This window comes from Ochotona curzoniae, unplaced genomic scaffold (genome assembly GCF_017591425.1).
Source record: "Ochotona curzoniae isolate NIBS_2020 unplaced genomic scaffold, NIBS_Ocur_1.0 scaffold_3171, whole genome shotgun sequence".
NCBI lineage: Eukaryota > Metazoa > Chordata > Mammalia > Lagomorpha > Ochotonidae > Ochotona > Ochotona curzoniae.
In genome coordinates, this window is record NW_024467104.1 from 2,138,292 (window position 1) to 2,162,781 (window position 24,490).

General features: G+C 48.3%; 1 protein-coding gene across 6 annotated transcripts in view; it reads left to right on the top strand.

The window, feature by feature from the left end:
* The first annotated feature begins 2,238 nt into the window (after positions 1–2,238).
* The window catches only part of ZDHHC5 (zinc finger DHHC-type palmitoyltransferase 5), a 31,868-nt gene continuing 9,616 nt past the window's right edge, over positions 2,239–24,490 (top strand). For 2 of the 6 annotated variants that reach the window (XM_041003972.1, XM_041003977.1), the window contains exons 1-4: positions 3,781–3,864; positions 6,827–7,982; positions 16,749–16,870; positions 24,300–24,457. In XM_041003972.1, coding sequence (XP_040859906.1) covers positions 7,879–7,982; positions 16,749–16,870; positions 24,300–24,457 — 384 coding nt within the window. In that variant the 5' untranslated portion in view covers positions 3,781–3,864; positions 6,827–7,878. Of the gene's footprint in view, positions 2,324–3,780; positions 3,865–4,164; positions 4,651–5,635; positions 7,983–16,748; positions 16,871–24,299; positions 24,458–24,490 lie in introns of those variants that run through there. The other 4 variants (XM_041003974.1, XM_041003975.1, XM_041003976.1 and 1 more) reach the window with 4 other exon arrangements.

Genomic DNA, 24,490 nt, shown 5'->3' on the forward strand with positions numbered 1-24,490 from the left:
ATAAATCTTTAAAAAAAAAGATTTCTGGGCCCGGCGCGGTGGCGCAGTGGTTAAGGTCCTCGCCTTGCACCCCCGGGATTCCATATGGGCGCCGGTTCTAATCCCGGCGGCCCCTCTTCCCATCCAGCTCCCTGCTTGTGGCCTGGGAAAGCTTTAGGACCCTGCACCCGTGTGGGAGACCCAGAAGAGGCTCCTGGCTTCGGATCGGCATAGCATTGACCGTTGCGCTCACTTGGGGAGTGAATCATCGGACGGAAGATCTTCCTCTCTGTCTCTCCTCTCTGTATATCTGCCTTTCCAATAAAAATAAAATAAATCTTTAAAAAAAAAGATTTATTTATTTTTTATTACACAGTCAGATATACAGAGAGGAGGAGAGATAGAGAGGAAGATCTTCCGTCCGATGATTCACTAGCCAAGTGAGCGCAATGGCCAGAGCCAGGATCCAGGAATCTCCTCCAGGTCTCCCACATGGGTGCAGGATCCCAAAGCATTGGGCCATCCTTGACTGCTTTCCCAGGCCACAAGCAGGGAGCTAGATGGGAAGTGGGGCTTCTGGGATTAGAACCGGCACCCATATGGGATCCCGGTGCGTTCAAGGTGAAGACTTTAACTGCTAGGCCATACCGCTGGATCCACTACAAAAAAATTTTAAAAATCTATAATAAAAATAAAACTAGGGCATGGCGGCGTGACCTAGCGGCTAAAGTCCTCACCTTTAACGCGCCGGGATCCCATATGGGTGCTGGTTCTAATTCTGACAGCTCCACTTCCCATCTAGCTCCCTGCTTGTGGCCTGGGAAGGCAGTTGAGGACGACCCCAAGCTTTGGGACCCTGCACCCGTGTGGGATACCCGGAAGAAAGTTCCTGGATCCTGGCTTCGGATCGGCATTGGATCGGCATAGCATTGGCCCTTGCGCTCACCTGGGGAGTGAATCATCGGAAGGAGGATCTTCCTCTCTGTCTCTCTTCCTCTCTGTGTATCTGACTTGCCAATAAATAAATAAGTCTTTAAAAATAAATAAATAAATAAAACTAAGTAAGGGCCTGGCACAATAGTGTAGTGGTTAAAGTCCTCACACTCAACATGCCAAGATTCCATATGGGCGCCGGTTCTAATTCTGGCAGTCTCTTCCCATCCAGCTCCCTGCTCGTGGCCTGGCAAGCAGTGGAGAATAGCCCAAAACCTTGGTTCCCTGCACCTGTGCGGGAGACCCGGAATCCTCCTGGCTTCTGATTGGCTCAGCTCCAACCATCGTGGCCGCTTGGGGAGTGAATCATCAGACGGAAGATCTCTGTCTCTCCTCCTCTTTGTTTATCTGTCGTTCCAATAAAAATAAATAAATCTTAAAAAAAAAAAACAGTAAAATTTTTCTCAGATCAGTGCTGTGGACCAGTGGGTTAGGGTGCAGTGGGTCACATGGACACTTGAGTCCTGCCTGCTACACTTTTGATCCAGTTCTGTGCTAATGTGCTGAGGAAGTGGTGGAAGATGACCCAGGTGCTTGGGCTCCCAATCCCGCAAGGCAGATCTGGAAGAAGTTTCTAGCTGCGGCCTGGCACATCCCTGGTTCTTGGGATCATATGGGGACATTGACCAATCAACAGATGGTAAAACTTTCCCAGTATCCCTCTCTGGCTTTGCCTTTTAAATATGTGAACTCTAAAAAACACTTATTTGCTTGAGAGAGACAGAGAGGGAGAGGTAGAGAAACACGTCATCTGTGGTTTCTCTCCCCAGATGGTAGCACTGGCTGGGACTGGGCCACACTGAGGCCAGGCGTTTGCTCCTGAATACCTACCTGAGCGACAGGCTCTCAGTCCCTGGAGCGTCTGCTGCTTTTCCGGGTGCTTTGGCAGGCAGCTAGATTAGAGGTGAAGCAGCCAGGACTGGATGGAGCCTGTACTCATGGGATGCTGGCATGCCAGGGTGACAGGTGCTAGCTTGACCTGGTGAGGGTGGAAAACCCTTTTTTTGCTTTGCCAAGGGCATCTGGATACTTACATCATTCGTGGGGCATACAACATCATGAACTTAAAAAATAAGCCTGCTATAGATTTGCTGAATTTTGAGTCCTGCCTAAGGTTGCCTTGGCAGGGCCACATCCAATAATTTCACTGGTCTTCCAGCACCTGAGGGTTGGATGTTCCCCACCCACTCCGGAAGATTAAAAAAAAAAAAAATACATACTCATTACAAAGCACTCTTCCCGTATGTTGCAACAAAGGCTGGATGGAAACCCTTGACAAGAACCAAATAGACCCGATGACATATGCCCTGTCAGGGAAGGCACAGGGCGGAACTTCAGAAACCAAGACATGGTAGGTCTCTGTCCTTTGCCCTGATGACTAATGTTGAAAGGCCAGAGCCACATTTACACCAGGAAGATGATGAACCATCTTTCACAGGTGAGGAACCTCAGCTCCAGCAAAGCGGAAGGTCGGTCTACTTCATTCAACAGCCAGGGTTCGCTTTCGAGAGATAAACGGGCCAGAGCTGGCATCGCTATTGGCTTCACCGCTGTCTGGGGCTCATTAACAGCAAAAAAGTGTAACACCGCGAGCCACCTAAGACTGGCCGGCCGCTCCCCGGGGACAGGAGCTATTTTAGACAGGCGTTTCATTTTTTTCTGCTTCTATGCTCAAACTAGGTGAGGTCACGGGTGCGGGCGCCCCATTCCCGGTGCCACGGTGGGATGCCAAGAGCCAGCTTCTAGAAGGTCGGGCGGCCTCGGATCCGTTCCGAGGCGGACGGGCGGCCTCGGGCTCGTCCTCAGGCTGGACTCGGGTCCGCTCCCACCAGACCGGCAGCCTCGGGTCCGTTCCTAGCCGGAAGGGAGGCCCCGGGCTCGTCCTCCTCAGGCTGGACTCGGGTCCGCTCCCACCGGACGGGGGGCCTCGGGCTCGTCCTCAGGCGCCACCCCGTCACCCCAGGCTCTCCTTCTCCCTCCCCGTCCACACCGGCTCGTCCCAAGTCCGGGTGTCCCCGTGGCCACTCCACTGCCCGCAACTGGGCTGGCGCGCAGGGCACTGCCAGGGTCCAGTACTTCTCTAATGTTGTTTTAAATAAAGTTTTTGCCCTCAGAAGGGGCCGGGGACGCTGCCGCGGGAGGCCTGCTGGGTCACCCAGCAGCTGGCCAATGCCCGAGCGGGGCGAAGCAGGAAGCCCGCAGAGCCGTCCGTCATTGGTCAGGCCGGAAGCCTGTCTGGACTGCACCACGTTAACGCGGAGGGGGCTCGGCCAAGTCGAAGGGGGCGCTGCTGCCTTTGGACGACTTCCGGCACGCACGCGCAACTCCTTCCTATTCCCGAGGGTTTTGTGTCTGGCTACGGTAGCGACAGTCAACGAGGCGCAGGGTCCCGAGTAGAATCTCCTGGGCATTTCCTCATTCCTGACTCCCGCTCACTCGCCCTGCCCGACCCTGCCTAGTCGTCGGCGGACACCCCGACGCCCTTGCGCGCGCGTCCCCGTTTCCTGGCGTGCGTACGGCGCTGCGCTTCCGCAGCCAATCAGACGGCGAGGTCGCCGCGGTCGCCGAGGCTCTCGCGCACGCGCCGGAGCGTGAATGGGAGAAGGAGCCGGGGCGGGCGCGACGGCCCGAGCCGCATGAATGAGAGAAACGTGCCCCGCGCGAGACGCCGCGCGCGCCCGGGCCAGGGAGCCAATGGGAGCGCGGGGAGGGCGCGAGCCCCGGCGCTGAGGGCCGCGGCCGCGCGCCGGCTCGCCGACCAGCGTCGCCAGGCGGGAGCGCGCGGGGAGCGGGGCGGGCCTGGAGCGTGCGAGGGCCAGAGCCGGACGGCACTGCCGGGAGGCGGCGGGGACAAGGACGGCGGCGGCGGCGGGGACGGCCGCCGCGCTCGGGGTGAGTCCCGGGGACGCCGGCCCCCCTTGCGGAACCGGAAGTGCCGGCCGGTGCGGAGGGAGGGGAGAGTGACCTCTAGGAAAGCAGGGGCCCGGAGCGGGGTGGCGGGGAGAGGCGGTCAAGGCCCCATCCCTACTTGGGGCCGGGTCATCCCCTCACCGCGGCCGGCCAGCGAGGGGGCACTCCCCACCCTGAAACGGACGGCGAGCGGGCCGGTCCGTGCGGGGGCCGGCCGGCTCGGGACTGCGGTTCCCGGGAGCCTGGCGCCCGGCCGCCGCCCCTGGCCCTGGCCGCCCCGGCCGCCCCCGAGCCCCAGCGGGGCCCTGCCGCTGTGCTGGAGCCCGTCCCCACTCGGTGTGAGCGGGCATCCCCTCTTGGCCCGGACGTTCGTCTTCGGTGCGGTGCCCCCTCCTCGTCGTGGGGCTGCGCGTTTCGGGTCCTGCCCCCACCCCCACTTTGCCCAGTTATTTTGGCTCCAGCCTTTCACCCTCTTACCCCAACCGGCCGAGTGCTCCGCGCTTCTAGCACTTTGTACTTTTTTTTTTTTTTTTTTTAACAAGTGGAGTTAGAATGCGTTCGCCAGTATTTTACCTAAAGTACTCCTCCTGCCCCCGGGGACGAGAGGGTGGCAGTGTCTAGGGTGGGAGTGAACACACTGCTGCCGTTGGGAAGTAAGCCGGTGGCGTCAAGTTATCGAGAGCGTTCGTTAGATCAGATCTGCCTTGAGCTCCAGACCATTTCTCGGCCTTGTGTTTGCCACTTCCTGGTTAATGCCATCTTGACCAGGTTTGGTGTTTACTACACTCCCACCTTTTATCCAATTTATCCTTTCTGTCCCGGGTCAGATCTCTTTTGAATACTCATTATAGGCCATTCCATAGAACCCATCAAATGTTTACAAGAACTATATTGCCCCGTGATAAAACGTATTAAACGTATTAAAGCTGCGGATCTTTTCCTGATCCTGGACGTGGGTTGTGCCATGGTGCCCCAGTGACTGTAATTTCAGAGTTTGCGTGTGGTGCTGGTACAGCGCTTGGTTTCAAGGAGCGGCGTCTGTGTTGGTGGTACTCTTCTTACCCCTCCACTCCCTGGGGAGGTCCTTGACTTCAATTTTATGAAAGCTCTCAAACTGCACGTCCCGTGTTTTGGCTTTATATGTGCCTGTTTTCATTCTCGGAGTGAGTGTGTGCCTCAGCATGGCACACGCGCGCTTGTGCACTGGTTTTTAATGTCTGTGTGGACCGTGGCTGTCTCCCTCCGGTGTCAGCGGTAGATTGTTCTGCCAAGACTCGGTGTGTCCCTGTTATACCCAGGGAGTGCTTACGTGTTTATCTTGCCCCCTTCTCTTAGAATATTTTTTTTTTATTTTCTTGAAAAACAATGAGATGGCAGTGGCACAGGGACAGACCTCCCATCCGCTGGTTCATCCTCAGAAAGGCGCAGGCGTGTGGGAGTCCTGAAGTGCACCCAGAGCTCCTGTGGGTGACAGGGACCCACGTGGTTGAGGCAGGTGCCTGAGAGCAGCAAACTGAAAGCAGAGGAGCTCCACTAGGGATGCAGGGGTTCAAGTAGCACATTTTAGGGGGGGAGCGGGGCAAAGATTTGTTTGTTTTTATTTGAAAGGCAGAGGTAATAGAGAGTCAGAGATCTTCCGTCTACTGGTCACTCCTCAGATGGACCAACAGCCGAAGCTGAGCTGATCTGAAGCCAGGAGCTTCTTCAGGGTCCCCCTGTGGGTACAGGAGCCCAAGGACTTGGGCCACTTTCCATCCAAGCAGCATCTTAACTGTTTCCCCAAATGTCTGCTCTTAGAGCCTTATTTTAAAAAGTGATGAATCTTGAAAGAAAGTCCCTTTGCTTCCCATGCCACAGGTGAGAGGGGAAGTGATAAATTTCAGGGCACATTTGTATTTCGCTATCCAAGTCTTCTGATATTTTTAATCTCTACTTGTGGCATTAAGAAATACTAGACTGCTTGAGGGGTATGAAACTGGTTTGTTTTAAAAGACTAGCTCAAGTAAAATTTGTGGTCTGCAGATTTCAAGTTGTCTAGTGGATAAACAAGAGGTAGAAAGGGTTTGGCAGCAAAGGGGCCTGTGAACTTGGGTGATTCATTGGCATGGCCTCAGGCCTTCCCTAGCCCTCAATTTTATTGAGTGGGATAAGGGACTGTGTCACCAGATAATGTGAGTAAAGTGCTTTGAGATCACTAGATGAAAAGCAGCCTGTAAAATCAGGGTGCTGATGTTATTTTGTTACTGTCATCAACAGAAATAATTGTTACTTTTAATCATTTTGGAGTAGGTGGGGCTCACTTCACTTCCTACAAGGCCAATGTCAGAATGAAAACCTTTTTAATTGGGGAGAAAAGTACGACCCTCTGGCCGACTGGGTTTCTCAGAGAGGCGTCTCCTCAGTGCAAGGGCCTGTAGTGGGTGATCCCAGCAGACCAGACGTGACCTTCTGCCGCGTCAGGAGCCTCACTGATAAACCTGGAGGGAGAAGGGATGAGAAATGAGACCTGCTGCCCTAATATTGAGTTGCTTTTTTTCATTTTTTCATCATAGCAATAAATATTCATTGTTCAAAGAGAAATCCCTGCTCTAAGATGTCCCCTTACTGCTGTAGCCCTTGTGTCTGCTGCCACTTGTTGGTGGCAGAGGAGATGGGCTCTTCTGGGAGCTGGTCCTTTGATGACTTTAGACCTGGTAAATCCATGTGCTCCCTGTTCCCGTCTGAGTAACACTTGGACCAGTCAAGGATTTTAACTCCATTTTCTCTCTCAATTCAGAGTCCTTTCCCACACACATGTAAGAGAAATGGAAAATAATACTGCTTTCAAAAGACCTTTAAAAAACAAAACAAACAAACAAAAAAGAATAGCCTTGGAACCTCTAGTCTTCTCGTTGAGAAATGCCCTGGAAGGATTTTTAAAGATATATACTTTTTTTTTCTGCAGGTGAGGCACCGTAACTCGGTCGAACTCTCTCTGGAAAGCCCAGGATTGAAAAAGGAAGATCAGAGATGAACTAACCTGGGATCAGGGACGTCTTTGGAACTTTGGCTTTCATCCCGAGTAATCTTTCAGAGTATCAGTTGGAATTGATTTCTGCATCTTATTCTGCTTTTTGGGAAGAAATGGCTTCAAGGATTTTAAGTTTCCTTTCAGTTTTGCATGGATTCTATAGGAAACAAAGCCCTTGAAGGGCTTGGGAATAACAAGAAATCTGTAAACATACAAGCTTGCTGTCTGTTTTCCTTCTCCCTTCAAGGAAAAGAGATTTACAACTCAACCTTGTAACAGTTGTAACCCAGCATTAAACATCAAGAGGAACAAATGAAGTAAAGCTACCATTGCCAGACTCCGAGTCCTGGTCAAGTCCACCTGTGGGAGTGGTGGCATTGAGAAGACTGCCAAGAAGGGGCAAGGACTGCAGTGCCAACAGCTTCTCTTTCAAGGTGGAAGGGACCTCCGGTTCCCTCCTGGATTAAAATACGCAGGGCGCACCTGTTTGTGGTGCTGCTCACGTCTTGTGGAAGTGTGGGAGTCGTGGCGGAATCTGCTGTGTCCCCACAGGATTTTCTTGCTTGCTCAGTTTCCTGCCCTACCTTGTTGTTCTCGCTGTCTTTCCTCCTGAGGAGCTGCCTCCGTCCATGAGCTGCACCCTGAGCTCCTTGACTGCCCATGCTCTCTACCTGCAGCCGCGTGCATGTGGACAGCCTGCTGTTTGTCTCCGGTGCCTGAGCGTAGCCGCATCTCGCGTCTGGTTCCGGGGCAGTGGTTAATCCCCCTCTGGACTCGCCTTTCCCCCTCCCATGTGCTTTGCCTCACTTGACATCTTCTGACCTTCAGTTTGGTTTGGGAGGGGGAAGGGTGATCATTGCACATTTTTGGTTTCCCTGGTTTTCGTCTGTACTCTCTCTGTTCCCTTCATCCTATTTTCTTGCCCGTTCTGCCACTGTGTGGGCCTGGGCTATGCGGCAGGGCACATCTCCCTTCAGAGCTCCAACATGCCCGCAGAGTCTGGAAAGAGGTTCAAACCCAGCAAGTATGTCCCGGTCTCAGCAGCCGCCATCTTCTTAGTGGGAGCTACAACACTCTTCTTTGCTTTTACGTGAGTTTCCTCAGAGTGGTGGTTTGGAGAGTGGGGATGGGGTGCGCCGTGGAAGGTGAGGAAGCTAACTTTGTCTCTTGTCTCTCTCTTTTTTTTTTTTAAACACTTATTTATTTATTTTTAAATTGGAAAGTCAGATATACAGAGAGACAGAGGAAGATCTTCCATCCACTGATTCACTCCCCAAGTGGCTGCAATGGCTGGAGCTCTGCCAATCCAAAGCCAGGAGCCAGGAGCTTCTTCTGGGTCTCCCATGCATGTTCAGGGTCCCGAGGCCTTGGGCCGTCCTCGACTGCTTTCCCAGGCCACAAGCAGGGAGCTGGATGGGAAATGGAGCAGCCGGGATTAGAACCGGCACCCATATGGGATCTTGGTGCATGCAAAGACTAGCAAGTAGGCTACCGTGCACCAAGCCCCTAGCTTTTCTCTTGAGTTTTGCTAGTGCTTCGTATCTGATACAAGTAAACCCAAATCCTAAAGGTACAAAAGAACAGTGAGGAAGAAACCTATCCTTTTAGCCTTGTTACAAGTTTCACTTTGTTAACTCTCCCTTCCCCCTTTTCAGTTCCTTTGGAATCACAGATGTCTGTGTATTTTCCTACTCAGCTGCATCGTTAGATGATCCTAAACTAGGAAGGAAGTCGAGGAAACCGCCACCAGGGAGACTTGAAGCAGCTTAAGCAATATATTGTAAGAGAAAGAGAACTCAGCTAGACTAAAGACTTCTGACCACCATGGCAGTCAGTCATGACATCCGGGATGTCTCCTGTTTAGGCTTGTGATCATAGAAGCTGAGCACTAGGTAAGCCACTAGGAGTATTTGGGCCGTGGCTGTTGTTCCGATGATTGGCCTTGTGCTCTTTAAGATCTGAGGCCTGGAGAAATGAAAGCTCCTGGGAAAGGACAGATTTTATTTAGGAGGAGAAAGCTCCAAGAATCCCTGCTGAAGGAAATGACCAATTGTGCCCTCATTCCCTAGTTCTATTGGGGACAGCACTTGGTTTTCCCATCTAGAATCTTCAGACTTTACTTATCTACTTGGTGCTGAAGGGGACTGGTTTACTTTTTCCCTTTTCCTTTCTCCTTTCATTCTTCTTTCTATTATAAAGACAGAAGGATAAAGGGAGAGAGCGCTCTCCTCCCTCCTCTAGGTCACTCCCCAGATAGCTGCAACAGGCTGGACTGGGCCAGGCCGAAGCCAGGAGCCAGCAACCCCCTCAGGTCTCCCGAATGGGGGTCAGGGCCCCAGGACCTGAGCCAGCTTCTGCTGCATTCCCATGTACATTAGTGGGAAGCTGCGTGGAAGCAAAGTGGGCAAAAATTGAACTGGTGCTCCTAATATGGGATGTCCACATATCAGGCGATGGTTTAACCTCGCCCACTGCCCCATGGTACCAGTTCTGTTTACTCTTTATCTCTGGTAATATAGCTGTTGGCCACCAGGCAGGCAGCTTTGCTGTTAACAGTTTAGAAATGAGCATGACTAGGCTTCCGAGCCGTGCACTGTGGAGTTGTGAGTTAGCACTCCAGTTGCAGCGTTGGAACCATCAGTGTGCTTAGAGCTTCTGGCAAGTTCACTTTGCTAAGGTCCAAACTCATGGCTGTTTGTGGGGTGCTATTTGGAGCCGTGTGGGATTCCTGGGAAGAAGAAGAAGAAATGTTGGGGAATAAAAGTAAGAATGAATTGAAGCTGGAATTGTTGAGGTCAGGGTAGTTAGGCAGAAATTAAATTTGAAGTGGAAGGAAAGGAAGACAACCCCCCCCCAATGCAAGTTGAACTTCAGATGCTAAAAGGAATTCTAAGAATATGGGTTGGCCACAAGAGTCAGCAGAGTAATACTGATGTGCTTTTTTTTTAATCCAGTTTTTATTTTTACTTTATATTTGAGAGGCAGACAGTGAAGTAGAACTCGCATCCCTTGGCTCAGTCCCCAGAATCCTGCAGCACTCCGGACTGGGCAAGGCCGAAGCTGAAAGCCAGGAACTCCGGCGAGACCCAGCTAGCGCGAGCCGGGACTTGCAGCAGGCACTCTTTTTTTTTTTTAATTTTTTTGGTAGATATGTTTATTTTTATTGGAAAGTCAGATATACAGAGATCTTCTGTCTGCTGATTCACTCCCCAAGTGACCACAACAGCTGGAGCTGAGCTGATCCGAAGCCAGAAGCTGTTTCTGGGTTCTCCCGCATGGGTGCAGGTTCCCAGGGCTTTGGGTCGTCCTTGAATACTGGATTGGAAGTTGGGAAGTCAGGACATGAACCCATGCCCACATGGGATCCTGGCACATGCAAGGTGAGGATTTAGCCACTAGGCTACTGTGCTGGACCCCAGGGCACTCTGGGGATATGGTATCCTAATTATGGCTTAACCAAGCCACCAGGTGAAACATCTCTACCTCTGTGTAGTTTTTAAGTGAGGAAAGAATGAATTCTCAGCTGGATGGGTATTATGTTGCTTTCCACCTATCGGAAGATGTAGAAGTCAGATTCTGGTAGTTCTGGCTGTCCAGCCTGACCTGACTCCTTGGGGATCTGGAGTCAGCCCTGATTTTCTCTGTGTGGTTCTGTTTTCTTCATCATTTTCTCTTCCTCAAGCTCAGCATGTTTGGTATTCTGTCCTTCCTCATGCATTGTGTAAAGAGGTGTTAGTCTTCAATGTCACAGCCCATTTTTTTTTTTTAAAGATTTATTTTTATTATGTTTTATTGGAAAGGTGGATATACAGAGAGAGACAGAGGAAGATCTTCTGTCCGATGATTCACTCCCCAAGTGAACATGATGGCCGATACTATGCCGATCCAAAGCCAGGAGCATCTTCCGGGTTTCCCACAGGGTGCAGGATCCCAAAGCTTTGGGCCGTCCTCGACTGCTTTCCCAGGCCACAGGCAGGGAGCTGGATGGGAAGCGGGGCTGCCGGGATCAGAACCGCACCCATTATGGGATCCCGGGCGTGCAAGGCGAGGACTTTAACCACTTGCGCCACCGCGCCGGGCCCCACAGCCCATTTTGATGTCTACTGTCGTGGCCAGTATGTAGAATCAGAATGTTGACCTAGGGCTGCATCCTAGTGTCCTTGGAGCAGTCATGCTGCTGTGGGAGAGTTGCCTAGAAGATGGGTCTAACACCTGTGCTTTTGCAGGTAGAGGGGCAGCTTGTGTGTAGAAGCTAGGAAACTCAGGACAAGGTAGTTTTGTGTCCTCAGCCTGTCTGTCTGAGACAGGGCAAGCACAGTCCTGGTTCTAACTTACTAATCTGGAACCCTTCAGTGCTTGGCTGGTTATACCAGTTTGCCCACAGAGTTGTCCTGTCATAGGCATTTTCTTAACTGATAGTTGTAACCTACTTTGTCATTCCCTCGTCCCAGCCCCAGGGAAAAGGGCTTTGCGGGGTAGTAGTGGCTGTTTGGACTATTGCCTCTAATCTGAGTTAGAACAGCCTTTTTCCTCATGGTAGTTACCACAGGACCAATTTCTGGATCCTTTTCTTCCCTGGGGTCTCCTGGCCCACCTTGTGGAGACATAAATATCACCTCAGATCACGTAGTTTTGAAAAATTCTCATCTCTCTTGCTCTTTTTCTAATTTGACCGTAATGGTTCCTTGATAAGCATAAGTTTTCTAGGTTCACATACCATTGTTCTCAAAAAGTGTTTCCTCATGGCTTTTACCCTATTTGTGGTTTCATTCTTTGTAGAAATGTCCCCTCCACCCTTTTATAAAACCATATGCAGCCTAAAGAGCTGTCCAACCTAGAAAACTGGAGACAAAAGGAAGGCTATTTTTGAAGCAGCTCCTCTTTGGGTCTTTATAACTCCTTCGCAGCGCTTCTGTTCTCATATCAGGTTAAAGCTTGGCTGTTTTTACATTGGAATAAGCCTCAGGTGAGAATTCTTTTGGGGCCTAGAGGACTAGGAGAGGGAAGAAGAGTTCCTTTCAGCTAGTAGAGATAATTAGTGGAGGCGTGTAGACCTCAGTCAGTTAGGAACAATTTACCTTGTGTGTTTCTTTGTCAAGTAGGGAAAGCCAAGAGTAGAATCTACCATTTGGGTTTGAACATCGAAAGAATAGTAAACTTGTGCCTTGAGACACTGGAATAGAATAGTTAGGGTCTTCTCCAAGAAGCCTAACCCCAGAGTCCTTCTGTTCGACAGTAATAGGACTAAGTGGGAGTGGTGGGATCCCAACTTCATTATTTTCTTTTACTCTTTAGGAGGGTAAACGTCTTCCCTCCAGTTGGGCTCTAGATGCTGCATTTCGTAGTGTCGTGGTCGGCTGTGACCGACAGGGAGGGCAGTGTTCGGGAGCTAGGAGACTGATTTTGGTAATCTCTGTTTAATCTTTGTAGATTTTGCTACTTCCACTCTGTAGTGAGGAAGCCAACCTAAAAGCATTGTATTTAAGCTATATGAGCTCTTCAAATTCAGTCTTATTATTAAAAAAAAAAAAAAAAAAAGGATAGGCCTGCTCTGGTCAAAATGACGCTGTGTATGAAAGTCTGGGTCTGTTTGGGCTGTTAGGCAAATTCAGTGTGTCCTGTCCATTTCTTAGTGGGGAGGAGGTGTGTTCTTTCTAAGGCAAAGATAAAAACTAAGATTGTTCCAAAGTCCTGGATGGTCTTTCCCGTGTGCTGTATGCCATCTATGACACAACTGGTGCTTCGGTTTTTGCCTCTGGCTGCTTCAACCTCTTTTACCCACAGAGTTGAGTAATTCTCTCTCCCATCCCCGCCTCCCCCAGCTGCAGGGATGCCGGCACCCCAGTCGGATGGGAGTAGACTCCTGACTTGGGGCGTTAGTTGAGCAGTGGTTTCTTTCCCTGCCTACATCTAAGAATCAGGGCTGGGTCCTACATCTAGCATTCAGCGCCTTGAAAATCTGGGTTGCAGAGGCTGCATTTACAGAGAAATATAGTCATCTACAAGGGGAGAAATTCTCTTTCCATGGGGTTTTTAGGAAAACAGTTCTTTGTAAATTGAGGATCTTCAAGAGGAGGAAATAGGACATTGATTTCAGCTTTCTGTCAGAAATGAAGTAGTATGCTAGGCATTGAAGGAATGCGTAGACCTGTTCTTCAGGAACTTAGCGCGGCTCAGTGTGCCTGACTCCTTAGTATCTTAGGTAAGGGAAGTGGAATTAAGAATGGGTAGAGTTGGAATGATAATTGATGATGGTGATGCTTAATAATGTTTTCTTATGGCGAGTCATTCTTGTGTGCACTCAGTGTTAAGTCGACTGATTTTAAAAAAGAATTAAGCTGATTTTTTTTTCTAAACATTTATCCATTTTTGTTGCAAAGTCTGATATACAGAGAGAGGAGGAGAGACAGAGAGGAAGATCTTCTATCCGATGATTCACTCCTGAAGTGACCGCAAGGCCGGAGCTGACCCGATCCGAACTCAGGAGCCAGGAACCTCCTCCAGGTCTCCCACGTGGGTGCAGGGTCCCAAGGCTTTGGGCCGTCCTCGACTGTTTTCCCAGGTCACAAGCAGGGAGCTGGATGGGAAGTGGGGCCACTGGGATTAGAACCACCGCCCATATGGGATCCCAGCACGTTCAAAGCAAGGACTTACCTACTAGGCCACCGTGCGGGGCCCAAGCCAACTGATTAAAAAAAGAATTAAAAATTTTTTTTCAACCACTGTCTTCATCTCATATTGGTACAGTGTAGCTGAAGTCACAGAGTTGAAGAGTTGTCCTGTGGATAGCCTGAAGCTACATAGGAGGCATTGATTGGGGCAGAATTAAAATCCAAGACTTCTTGATCCTTATTTCTTTCTCTGTCCAGAGAAATAACTTTTTTTTTTTAATAGTAGAAAGTGTTAGGGAGGACTAGCAAGCAGGGTTTCAGGGTTGTGGCTTTAGAGACCCACCCTCAATTTTATTTGGCTTTGAAATTAAGAGTGCTGAATGGTCGGGCAGAAGAACCTGTTTTGCCTGCGATGTTGTAGAGCTGGGAGTCCCCCCAGTGAGTCAGTCAGGCTTCTGGGCCCTAGCTGGCCACTCCCTAACCTCCTGCAGCTCTGTGATTATTGCTGTAGTCAGTGGACGAGCCCTAACAGCTCCTCTTCAGCTCTGGCTTCGTCTTCCATCAAGGGCAACAGATTGAGACAAGCCATTTGGGGTGGTCACCTGTGAGTCTGGTGAAGTAGCATAGCAACAACTCTTCCTCAAGCCAGCTGGAATATGGGCTCTGGCAGGACAGGTCCTGTTCACACATGCCCCCTGTAATGGGATGTCCAGTGCTAGAGTGCTGTGCCGGGAAGCAGCGAGTCTCTGAATTCAAGATGGAATACTGTCCTTGAAACTGCTTGCATCATTTCTGGATTGCCATTTGGAGATCAGACTTGTCTTTGGCTGCAGATATTGGAAATCGTTTCCTAGAGTATATACTTCAGCTGGGTTGGTTTGCTGTAGAGTAAACAAGAATCATTCAGGTTCAGGAGCAGTTTGACAGGAAACTCAAGAAATTGTGAAGTTGCTTTGGGAATGAAACAGAGGCAGAGTGGGATCAGGACGTGGGAGGAGGATGGAGGGAAGGTATGGATCTCCTTGCTCTTCATCTCCCTCAGGGATGGAGGGGACCCACGCTGCTTTCAGAAGCTCGGAAGGCCAGAGGAGCTACAGTGGTCAGTTCTAGGAATAAGACTTTTAAATCATGGTCTCTTCAGTGTTCTCAGGATTTGATTTCTTTTTCCCTTCTAATTATCTTCCCAGGCTGCGGCAGTCAAGTGAGTCACCCGTTCTCTGCTTCCGCGGGCGGAAATTGAAGCAGCAGCTCAGGCCTAGGGAGGGGCTCTGACCTGGATGGCCGGTTTTCAGTTTCTCTCCCTCCCTCCCTCCCTCCCGAGGAAACCAGGAGGTCAGGCCAGGGGTGCGGCCTTTCAGAGACTGGCAGTTCCTTCTCCTGGACCTAGACCCTGAACCAGAGAGTTCACGGCAGTGGTCCTTATTTGGCGATGGCATAAAAGCGTGACTCAAGGTCTGTTGTCCTTGCAGCCATTGTGCTGATGCCAGCATCATTTTTTGTCCAGTTACATACTGGTCCATTTAAAGAAGGCAACTGTTAGTTGACATTTCCCATCTAAGAGCCTGATACATAGTAAATAACATAATAAATACATGCTTATATATTTCTTTCAATGAATAGCTGAATGGACTCTGGATTTGTGTGACACTTTGTGATGCTCCTCCAGGTTGTCCTGAATCACTCTTCACAGTGATTTGGCTTTGATGGGGTTGGATCATCCCTCCTGGCAGAATCCAGGACTGTTGTGGATTAATTCCCTGGAATCTTACTGTCTTGTTCTCCTGGTCCCTCCTTTCTTCCCTTCAAGGAATTGTTCCTTTCCGACTGGTCTAGATAAAAGGGACACGGCCAGATGCTGTCCTAATTCTGCAGATTAAGTTCTGAGCCACAAAACAGATTAGGGTATTTGGCCATTGCTTATAGTGGCAAGTTGGCTCTGAGCTGAGTCAGAAGAGAGGTGTTTGATTTGACTGACAAGACAGGCAGCACAGCCGAGTTTCTTCTGAAACATCTGACTATCGTATCAGGAAGACAGCAGCGGGGGTGGGGAGCTCCTGAAGTGTTCCCCCTTCCTGAAGACTCATACCCTGAAAGAAAGGGAACTTAATCTTTTGGTTAAAACAAACAAAAGAACTTACCTAAAGCATGTCTTTTTGAATGCCGTGCAAAACTGGATATGTTTGACCAAATCTTTTTTGTTACAGGGCTTAGGATTTTGCTATTTTCTCCCCATTTTTCACCAACTCCTCTGCTTCATTTCATAGTCTTAAATGTATAGTATTTTTGTTGATGTCTATGTGTTTTTCAAGAATTTTGTAAGAACCAAATTTGAGTTGAATAAAAATCTCAGGAATATCTTGACAGGGTGAGGCACCAGGGAGGGAGCAGGGCGGGTGGTGTCCCAGGCCGTGGGCAGTGTGTGGGTTAGTGGGATGGGGCTGCAGTGTCGCCAGTGTCGTCTACGCGGTCTCTGATTCTCACCTTGGAGGGATTTCAGAACCTGCAGAGACGTGAGGCCTCGTGAGGAAGTTGCCTGCGTGTCAAGCCATGCTTAGATTCCTGATTTCCCGCTTCTGGCCCACGCAGACCCGGGGGGTAGGTGGTGACTGACGGCCGAAGTCACAGAGTTTCTGACTTCTAATTTCTTCCCTGCCTGGTAGATCCCTATCCCTCCAAGCTCTGGCTGTCGTGGGTATTTGGGGAGTGAACTAATGGATGGCAGTTCATTTTCATAGGCCTTAATGGAAAAGGTTAGAACAGGAGAGACTGATTTAGACCTTAACCTAAAACAGGTGGCTTCCAGGGGAGCTGGGCCCACTCGAGGGGAAGGGTAAAGGCCATCTCGGGAATTGTTGGTTCTGGTCTCAGCTGTTGTGTTCCTGATCCAGTTTCTTGCTGATGCTCCTGAGAATGCAGTAGATGGCGGCTCAATATTTGTGTCCTAGCTGCCCATGAGGGAGACCCAAATGGAGTTCTTCCTTTCTTGCTTTGGGCTGTCAACCCTGGCTGTTGTAGACAGGGGAGTTAAATAGTGAATGGAAGATCTCTGTTCCTCTGCCTTTGAAATAAGTAAGTAAACAAACAGGTTTTTTTTTTTTAACAGAGGGTAGTTTGGGACATCAAAGGGTAAATTGCATTAAAGGTGGTGGTGGGGGCAGGGTGTTGAATCTTTACAGATCTTTGGGAGAGTGGTTGGCGTACTGAGTATTGGAGGGAGCCCCTTACTTTCTTTATTGTTTATACAGGTGTCCAGGACTCAGCCTGAATGTGTCACCTGCAGTGCCCATCTACAATGCAGTTATGTTTCTGTTTGTTCTGGCCAATTTCAGCATGGCCACCTTCATGGACCCAGGCATTTTCCCTCGAGGTAAGATTTCTCTTGGTGTTCCTGGCTAACTTTGAAAAAAGAAATAGTTTGGCTGGGGCCGGGTGCAATGGTTCAGGGGCTAAATCCTTACCTTGGATGTGTCGGGATTCTATTGAGTGCAGGTTTGTGTCCTGGCTACTCCATGTCCCATCCAGCTCCCTGCTTGTGGCTTGGGAAAGCAGTGGAGGATGGCCCAAAGCCTTGGGACCTTGCACACCATGCTCCTGGCTTCTGGGTACAGATCAGCTCAGCTCTGGCCATTAGGACCATTTGGGGAGTGAGCCAGTGGATGGAAGATCTTTCTGTCCTTTTCCATCTGTCTATATATCTGCCTTTCCAAGAAAAATAATTTTTTAAAAAGATTTGCTTTTACTAGAAAGTCAGATATACAGAGAGGAGGAGAGACAGGAAGATCTTCCGTCTGATGGTTCACCCGCTAAGTGTCTGCAACGGCCAGAGCCGAGCCAGTCTGAAGCCAGGAGCCAGGAGCTTCTGCCGCGTCTCCCATGCACATGCAGGGTCCCAAGGGTTTTGGTCATCCTCAGCTGCTTTCCCAGGCCACATGCAGGGAGCTGGATGGGAAGTGGGGTTTCCAGAATTAGAACTGGTGCCCACATGGTATTCCAGAAGGTACTATGAGTGTCACTTGGGATGTATTTTCTAAAGGCCATTAGATGTCTAGCAAAAGATGCTTGTATGACTGAGTATATTGTATGGTAACAGGGGAATGATAAGAAAAAGCACAGGCAGAAATTGAGGTATAATAAAGGTTGGGCCAGACCCCTAACAACTGGGGTCGCACACCAGATAGTCTGAAGTCTGGTTAAAGGAGAAACTGGCAGGAAATCCATAAACAAAGAAAATTCCTGCTTTCTATGGCACTTTGCCTTGGGACAAAAGGCCACAAAGGTGCCAGACATAGGACATTCCAGGCCTAGGGCAGATGTGTATTACTTCTTCCTGCTCTCCTTTCAATGATAAAGAGATCAGCCTGAGGCCCTCCCACAATGGCCAGAGGTAGTGGCCGATACTTCAGGTGGGGAATTGATATGTTAATAGCATCTTTGTCCCTTGGAAGAGACGTGCTCTGGTGAATCTAAGACAGGGTGGGGAATTTTATATTTGAGAAAATGACTTGGGTACCCAGAATACCCCGACTGCCTACTACCCAGTCTAACTCCTCTCTCAATTAAGACAAAGAAAAGATAAAGAGAGGCGTGCTTATCAAACACTAATATACTTATATAAAGGTCTAATATACTTGCTTGTCCCGTCGATCTTCCTATTCAAATGCCATCATCTTGGATAGTACCCGAGCTTTCACAAGACTTAGCAGCAGGAGCTTGCCGGACAAGCCTCTCAGGAATCCACCTTGGACCATTTTCGTTTTCTGGGAAAACACAAACTGAACCTCGCCCCCACATGAGGACGGGATCTGGGCCTTGCCACTGACCAGTCAAGGGATCCTTCCACATCACATAACCCTTTTCTCCTTATGGGATGGATTCTAATGATGATCTGCAGCAGACCGTCCTTCAGCATCCAATGTTAGGAAATTTAAGATAAATAATGCAAGGTTCAAATGATCTCGGGGAGTGCTATACTCCCCCTTTTTAGTTTTAGTAAGATAATCCTTGATAGTACAGTTGGCACGTTCTATAATACCTTGTCCTTAAGGATGTTAAGCAAGGGGGTCTTAGGTCTGAAATACCAGGTTGTTTACTCTTATGGGGACAGTATAGAGTGAAAACTGTGAAATAATAATCTTATTCAAAGTAAATGAGTTTGTAGCAAAGTTTTAAAAATTATTTAGATACTTTCATAGTCCTAATCAGAAAGCTCTGGGAGTGCCTGCAGAATTCAGAGCTCAAGGCAACCTGCATTTACTATTGATATGCAAATTATGTGTCCTGGGTTTGCAGCTAAGGATCCAGATAGCTGAAGAGACAGATGTGTAAATTTACCTGCTTTTCAAAATGTTTCCTACAGGAAGTTTAAACTTAATTCACAAAAAGCTAAAAACATTTTCTGACTAATAAGGAGACAGTAACACATATTACAATTTTAAACAACTTATATAGAAGACAAACCTTAAGACACACATGTGCGCGCGCACACACACACAGACACACACACACTTTTGGAGACTTAAAAAAATTGTTCTCAATTAAACTTAGTAGTAGTAGTATTCACCAGAAACCAGTAGCTGAAAAACCATGAAGTAAATAGCTTTGAACCACGACTTTGAGAGAGAAAAGTCACTATTATGAAATTCTTTTATCATAATCAGAATGCGAATTTTAGTCTTTTCAGTAAAATAGCTATGCTAAGAATACATAGTGAATAATCAGATACAACTGCAGAGCTAAATCATTAAAAGTGTGTAAACTAAAATTTAAACTTTCACAATTCCATAGATGTGTACAACATTTTGACAGGACAAAATTTTACTCCATTTAGCAATAATCTTAATCCAATCAGCCTGATTAACTGTCTCCACAAAACGGGAGATAAATCCATTGGCATTCCTCAGGCTTTATACGAAATCCAAGGGAAACCCTAGAATTGGAAACTTGAATTCTTGGATGCCTCTTTAAGGATGGCTAAAAATATGTAAAAGAAGGTTTTTGTTGTTGTTAGTATAACGCATTATAGATTAGACTCCGCTATTGACATGAATCATCACTCAAATACCTTTAAAACAAATACAAAACCTTTACCAATTTAAAGCAGTGAGAAATTTGATAACCAGCCGAAAACACAAGACTTATTTGAAACTATAAAAATGCTATGTATATAATACCACATTAATTGAACTTATACCTTGAAATAATTTAGTACTGCGTTAGAGTTTACTTCTAAAACAAATTATTTGCGATAAAATTTCACATTTTTGAAAATATCACAAATGAAACTTAAGAGATTTGCCTTGTATTACTTATATTTCTTAGAATTCTAAAACCCCAAAAGTTGCCACGGGCCATGGATATGCGGATGAAGCTAGCTTGCCAAACATTTATCACAACAAAAGACCTTCCAAAGTACAATTTGCAAGCCTAGAAGACAAGTTTTGTAAAATCATTTTTCTTGACTTTTTATTCCTGATCATATTATAAAGATATTTAAAAGGTGGACAACCAGGCAACAGAAAACTTAGAGTCAGGTATTGGAGGTCTGGATGAATCAAAAAGCAGCCAGCAAAAGCATTCAGCCAAACTTCCAATGGGCGGGGGATCCTCGGAAGACTCACTTCCATCCTCTACCCCTTCCTCGTCCTCAGAAGAGGACTCTGAATCTACTTCGCACAATTGCTCTAGACTTTTGTCTATTCTGCGGTTTCTTTTCCTTATTTGCCCTGGTTTGGAATTCCTTCTGTCTACTTATTCTGGTTCGATGTTCCTTCTGTCTACTATTCCTGGCTTGCAGCTCCTTCTTTGTTACCCTGGTTTGGAGTTCCTTCTGTCTACTTTGGTTTGCGGCTCCCTCCCCCTTCTTACAGATAATTTTTGAAGGAAGGGATGCACCACCGCTTGATGGGATGACAAAGCAATATTTACCAAGTGCCAGAGGAAAAAGGTGGCTACAAGGAGAGCAAACCATGGGGATACGTCGCAGATAGTTTCAACGAACTTCTGCGAGGCCTTAAGCTTACTGTCGGTGCCTTGTGAGTGGAGCAGATCTCGGACTCCCTTAATTACCTGCATTTTAGCGTATTGCTCCCTGATAAATTTACTTATGTCCCTGCGAAAATTTTTAAACCTGCCTCTACATTTCCGGGGTCCCTCAGATTGTTCCTCATGCCCCTAAACGGGGAGAAGGTCTGGGGATGAAATCAATTATGCCCCTCCAAAGTTAAATCCTAAACTTGCCTCTGCATTTCCGGGGTCCCTCAGATTGTCCCTCGTGCCCCTAAATGGGGAGAAGGTCTGGGGATTAAATCAATTATGCCCCTCCAAAGTTCCAGGGGTCCCTCAGATTGTCCCTCGTGCCCTAGCGCAGGGAGAGGGTCTGGGGATTAAATCAATAATGCCCCTGCAAAATTCTTAAATTCTAAACTTACCTTCGCAGGTCCAGGGGTCCCTCAGATGTTTGTGCCGTGCCGTGCCCCACGTTAGGCGCCACCTGTACTGGCCAGCAGGGCCAGTGGCATGGACGCGGCGAGGGTCAGGGAATCAGACACCGACAGGAAACCAGTAGTGGTGGAAGAGGCCTCTCTCAGCCTCCCTTTATTCAGCCATATATACCTTTCCCCCAAGCCTCTAGCAGAACAATCGGATGCTAATGAGTCTGACAGACAAGGTGCCACTAGCCTCCAAGCCCATTTCCTGCAGGAGCCAAGCTTAACAAATGCTAATCAACTCCTCAGCCCACAACACCCAGGTACTTGGGATGTGATAGTATTCCTGGAGTTTAGCTTTGGTCTGCCTCAGCCTGGCTGCTGGTAGCCATTTGTGATGTAAACCAGTGAGTGGAAGATCTCTTTCTTATTCTTCTCTGTCACTCTGCCTTTCAGATAAATAAATAAGATTCTAATAAGTAGTATGTTCATTATCTACAAAGTGTAAAAAAGACAATATCATCCATAAATTTGAGATAACCACCTTGATATTGTGCGTTATTTCCTTTCCTTATTTTTTAAAAAAGATTTATTTATTTTTATTACAAAGTCAGATATACAGAGAGGAAGAGAGAGAGGAAGATCTTCTGTCCGATGATTCACTCCCCAAGTGAGCACAATGGCCAGTGCTGAGCTGATCCGAACCTGGGAACCAGGAACCTCTTCCGGGTCTCCCACTGGGTGCAGGGTCCCAAAGCTTTGGGCCGTCCTCGACTGCTTTCCCAGGTCACAAGCAGGGAGCTGGAAGGGAAGTGGAGTTGCCGGGATTAGAACCGGTGCCCGTATGGGATCTCTGCGTGTTCAAGGCAAGGACTTTAGCCACTAGGCCACGCCGCCGGACCCTCCTTTCCGTATTTGGAAGATTTTTAAATGTAGCTGCATATTTGTTTATATATATATGCCACATATCTAGAAATATATTCTGATGCATTCAATGTGCGATCCTTCAGTTGTTCTTCACTTCATTTTTTTCACTTATTTAATTCAAGCAAGTGAAATTTATAATTTTTTTAAAGACTTATTTATTTTTATTAGAAAGTCAGATATACAGAGAGGTGGAGACAAAGAGGAAGATTCTTCCGCCTGATGGTTCACTCCCTAAGCGGCTGCAGCAGCCGGTGCTGCGCCAATCCGAAGCCAAGAGCTTCCTCTGGTTCTCCCACACGGGTACAGCATCCTGAGGCTTGACTGCTTTCCTAGGCCACAGGCAGGGAGCTGGATGGGAAGCAGGGCCACCATGATTCGAACCAGTGCCCATACGGGATTCCGGTGTGTTCAAGGCAAGGACTTTAGCTACTTGGCTACCGTGCTGTGCCCTATAAATTATTTTCTTTATGTTGGTTTATTTATTTGATATTAAGAGTTATAGAAAAAGAGAGAAGGAAATCTTGCATCTGCTGGTTCATTCCCCAGATGGCCACAGTGGCCAGAGCTGGTTCCTGGGGAAGCCAGGAGCCAGTACTCCTGTGCTTCCATAGGAGAATGTATTCACAATTCGTAAACCATAGAATGTTAGCATAGGCATATCAGAGCCCATTGCTGAGTCATGTTCTCTTCAACTTCATTTTCCGATGGAGAAAGAATTGCCTCCTCCTCTGTTCCTATAAAATTGTATACAGAGCTGCTCTCACAGTATTCTGATTCATGATCTCACCTACTGCACTGTGACTCCTTAAAGAAGAAGCTGTCATTTGTAATTTGCTTATTATTGGTACATTTCCCCAGTGCCTACAACAGCCCAGACTAAGCCCAGCTGAAACCTGAAGCTTGGGTCTTGGTCCTGGTCTTCCCTGTGGGTGGCATGCCCTGCCGCTCCGGGGTCAGCAGCAGTGGGAGGCTCGGCTGGATGCAGAGTACCCAGGACTGGACAGACTCAGGCTCTCCAGGGTGGCATGTGGGTATCCAGGGAGCATCGACCTCTGCCAAACCCCTACCTCAGAAATCATTTTATTTTTAAAAGAGATTTATTTATTTTTCCTGAAAGGCAGATTTACATAGAGAAGGAGAGATAAAGAGAAAGATATTCCATCTGCTGGTTCACTCCCCAAGTGGCCACAATAGCCAGAGTTGAGCTGATCCAAAGCCAGAAGCCAGGAGCTTCTTCCAAGTGTCCAGTGCAGGTTCAGGGCTGCAAGGCTTTGGGCTGACCTTCACTGCTTTCTCAGGCCACGAGCAGGGAGCTGGGTGGGATACAAACCGACTCCCATATGGGTTCCAGCCCATTAGCTACTGGACCATTGTACCAGGCCCGAGCATTTCATTTTAAACGACTTGTTTATTTGGAAGTCAAAGTAAGAGGTATTGTCTTATTTGTTGGTTCACTCCAAATTCCTCAGCAGCCTGGCTCCTGGCTTCAGATCGGCTCAGCTCCAGACATTGTGGCCACTCAGGGAGTGAATCATTGGACGGAAGATCTTCCTCTCTGTCTCTTCTCTCTGTATATCTGACTTTCCAATAAAATAAATAAATCTTTAAAAGAAATACAAGTGGAGTAACTCAAATTCCGAATAGTGCTCTAATTGGGATGCAGGTGCCCAAGCTGAGGCTAACGTACTGGTACATAATATTTACCTCAGAAGCTTTTTAAAAGATTTATTTATTTGAAAATATGAATTACAGATAGGAGAGATTTTCCATCTGCTGGTTCACTCCCCAAATAAGGTTGCCGCAGCCAGCACGGGACCAGGCTGAAAACTGGAGCAAGGAGCTTCTTCCAGGTCTCGGGGAGCAGGGGCCAAGCTATTGGGTCCTCTTCGCTGCTCTTCCCAGCTCATCAGGGAGCTGGATGAAAAGTGGAGCAGGGCCCAGCGCGATGGCGCAAGTGGTTAAGGTCTTCGCCTTGCACGCCCGGGATCCCATATAGGCGCCGGTTCTAATCCCGGCAGCCCCGCTTCCCTTCCAGCTCCCTGCCTGTGGCCTGGGAAAGCAGTCGAGGACGGCCCAAAGCTTTGGGACCCTGCACCCGCGTGGGAGACCCGGAAGAGGCTCCTGGCTTCGGATCGGCATAGCACTGGCCGTTGTGGTCATTTGGGGAGTGAACCACCGGACGGAAGATCTTCCTCTCTGTCTCTCCTCTCTGTATATCCACCTTTCCAATAAAAATAAAATAAATCTTTAAAAAAAAAAGAAAAAAAAAGAAAAGTGGAGCAGCAGGGACGTGAAGTGCCACTGGTCAGGACATCTGGCCTGTGGATGGCAGCTTTACCTGTGGCACTGCAGTGTTGGCTCCTGAGCTGTCTTTTAGGTACCACTGCATTCTTGGTCTTTTGACATTGTTGCTATTAAAGAAAAATGGATTTTTGCTTTCTACAGCTGAGGAGGATGAGGACAAGGAAGATGATTTTCGAGCTCCTCTTTATAAAACAGTGGAGATCAAAGGCATCCAGGTGCGCATGAAATGGTGTGCCACCTGCCGCTTCTACCGCCCTCCGCGCTGTTCCCACTGCAGTGTCTGTGATAACTGTGTGGAGGTAAGAACCTTGCCCGGGCTAAGAGCCGGTGTG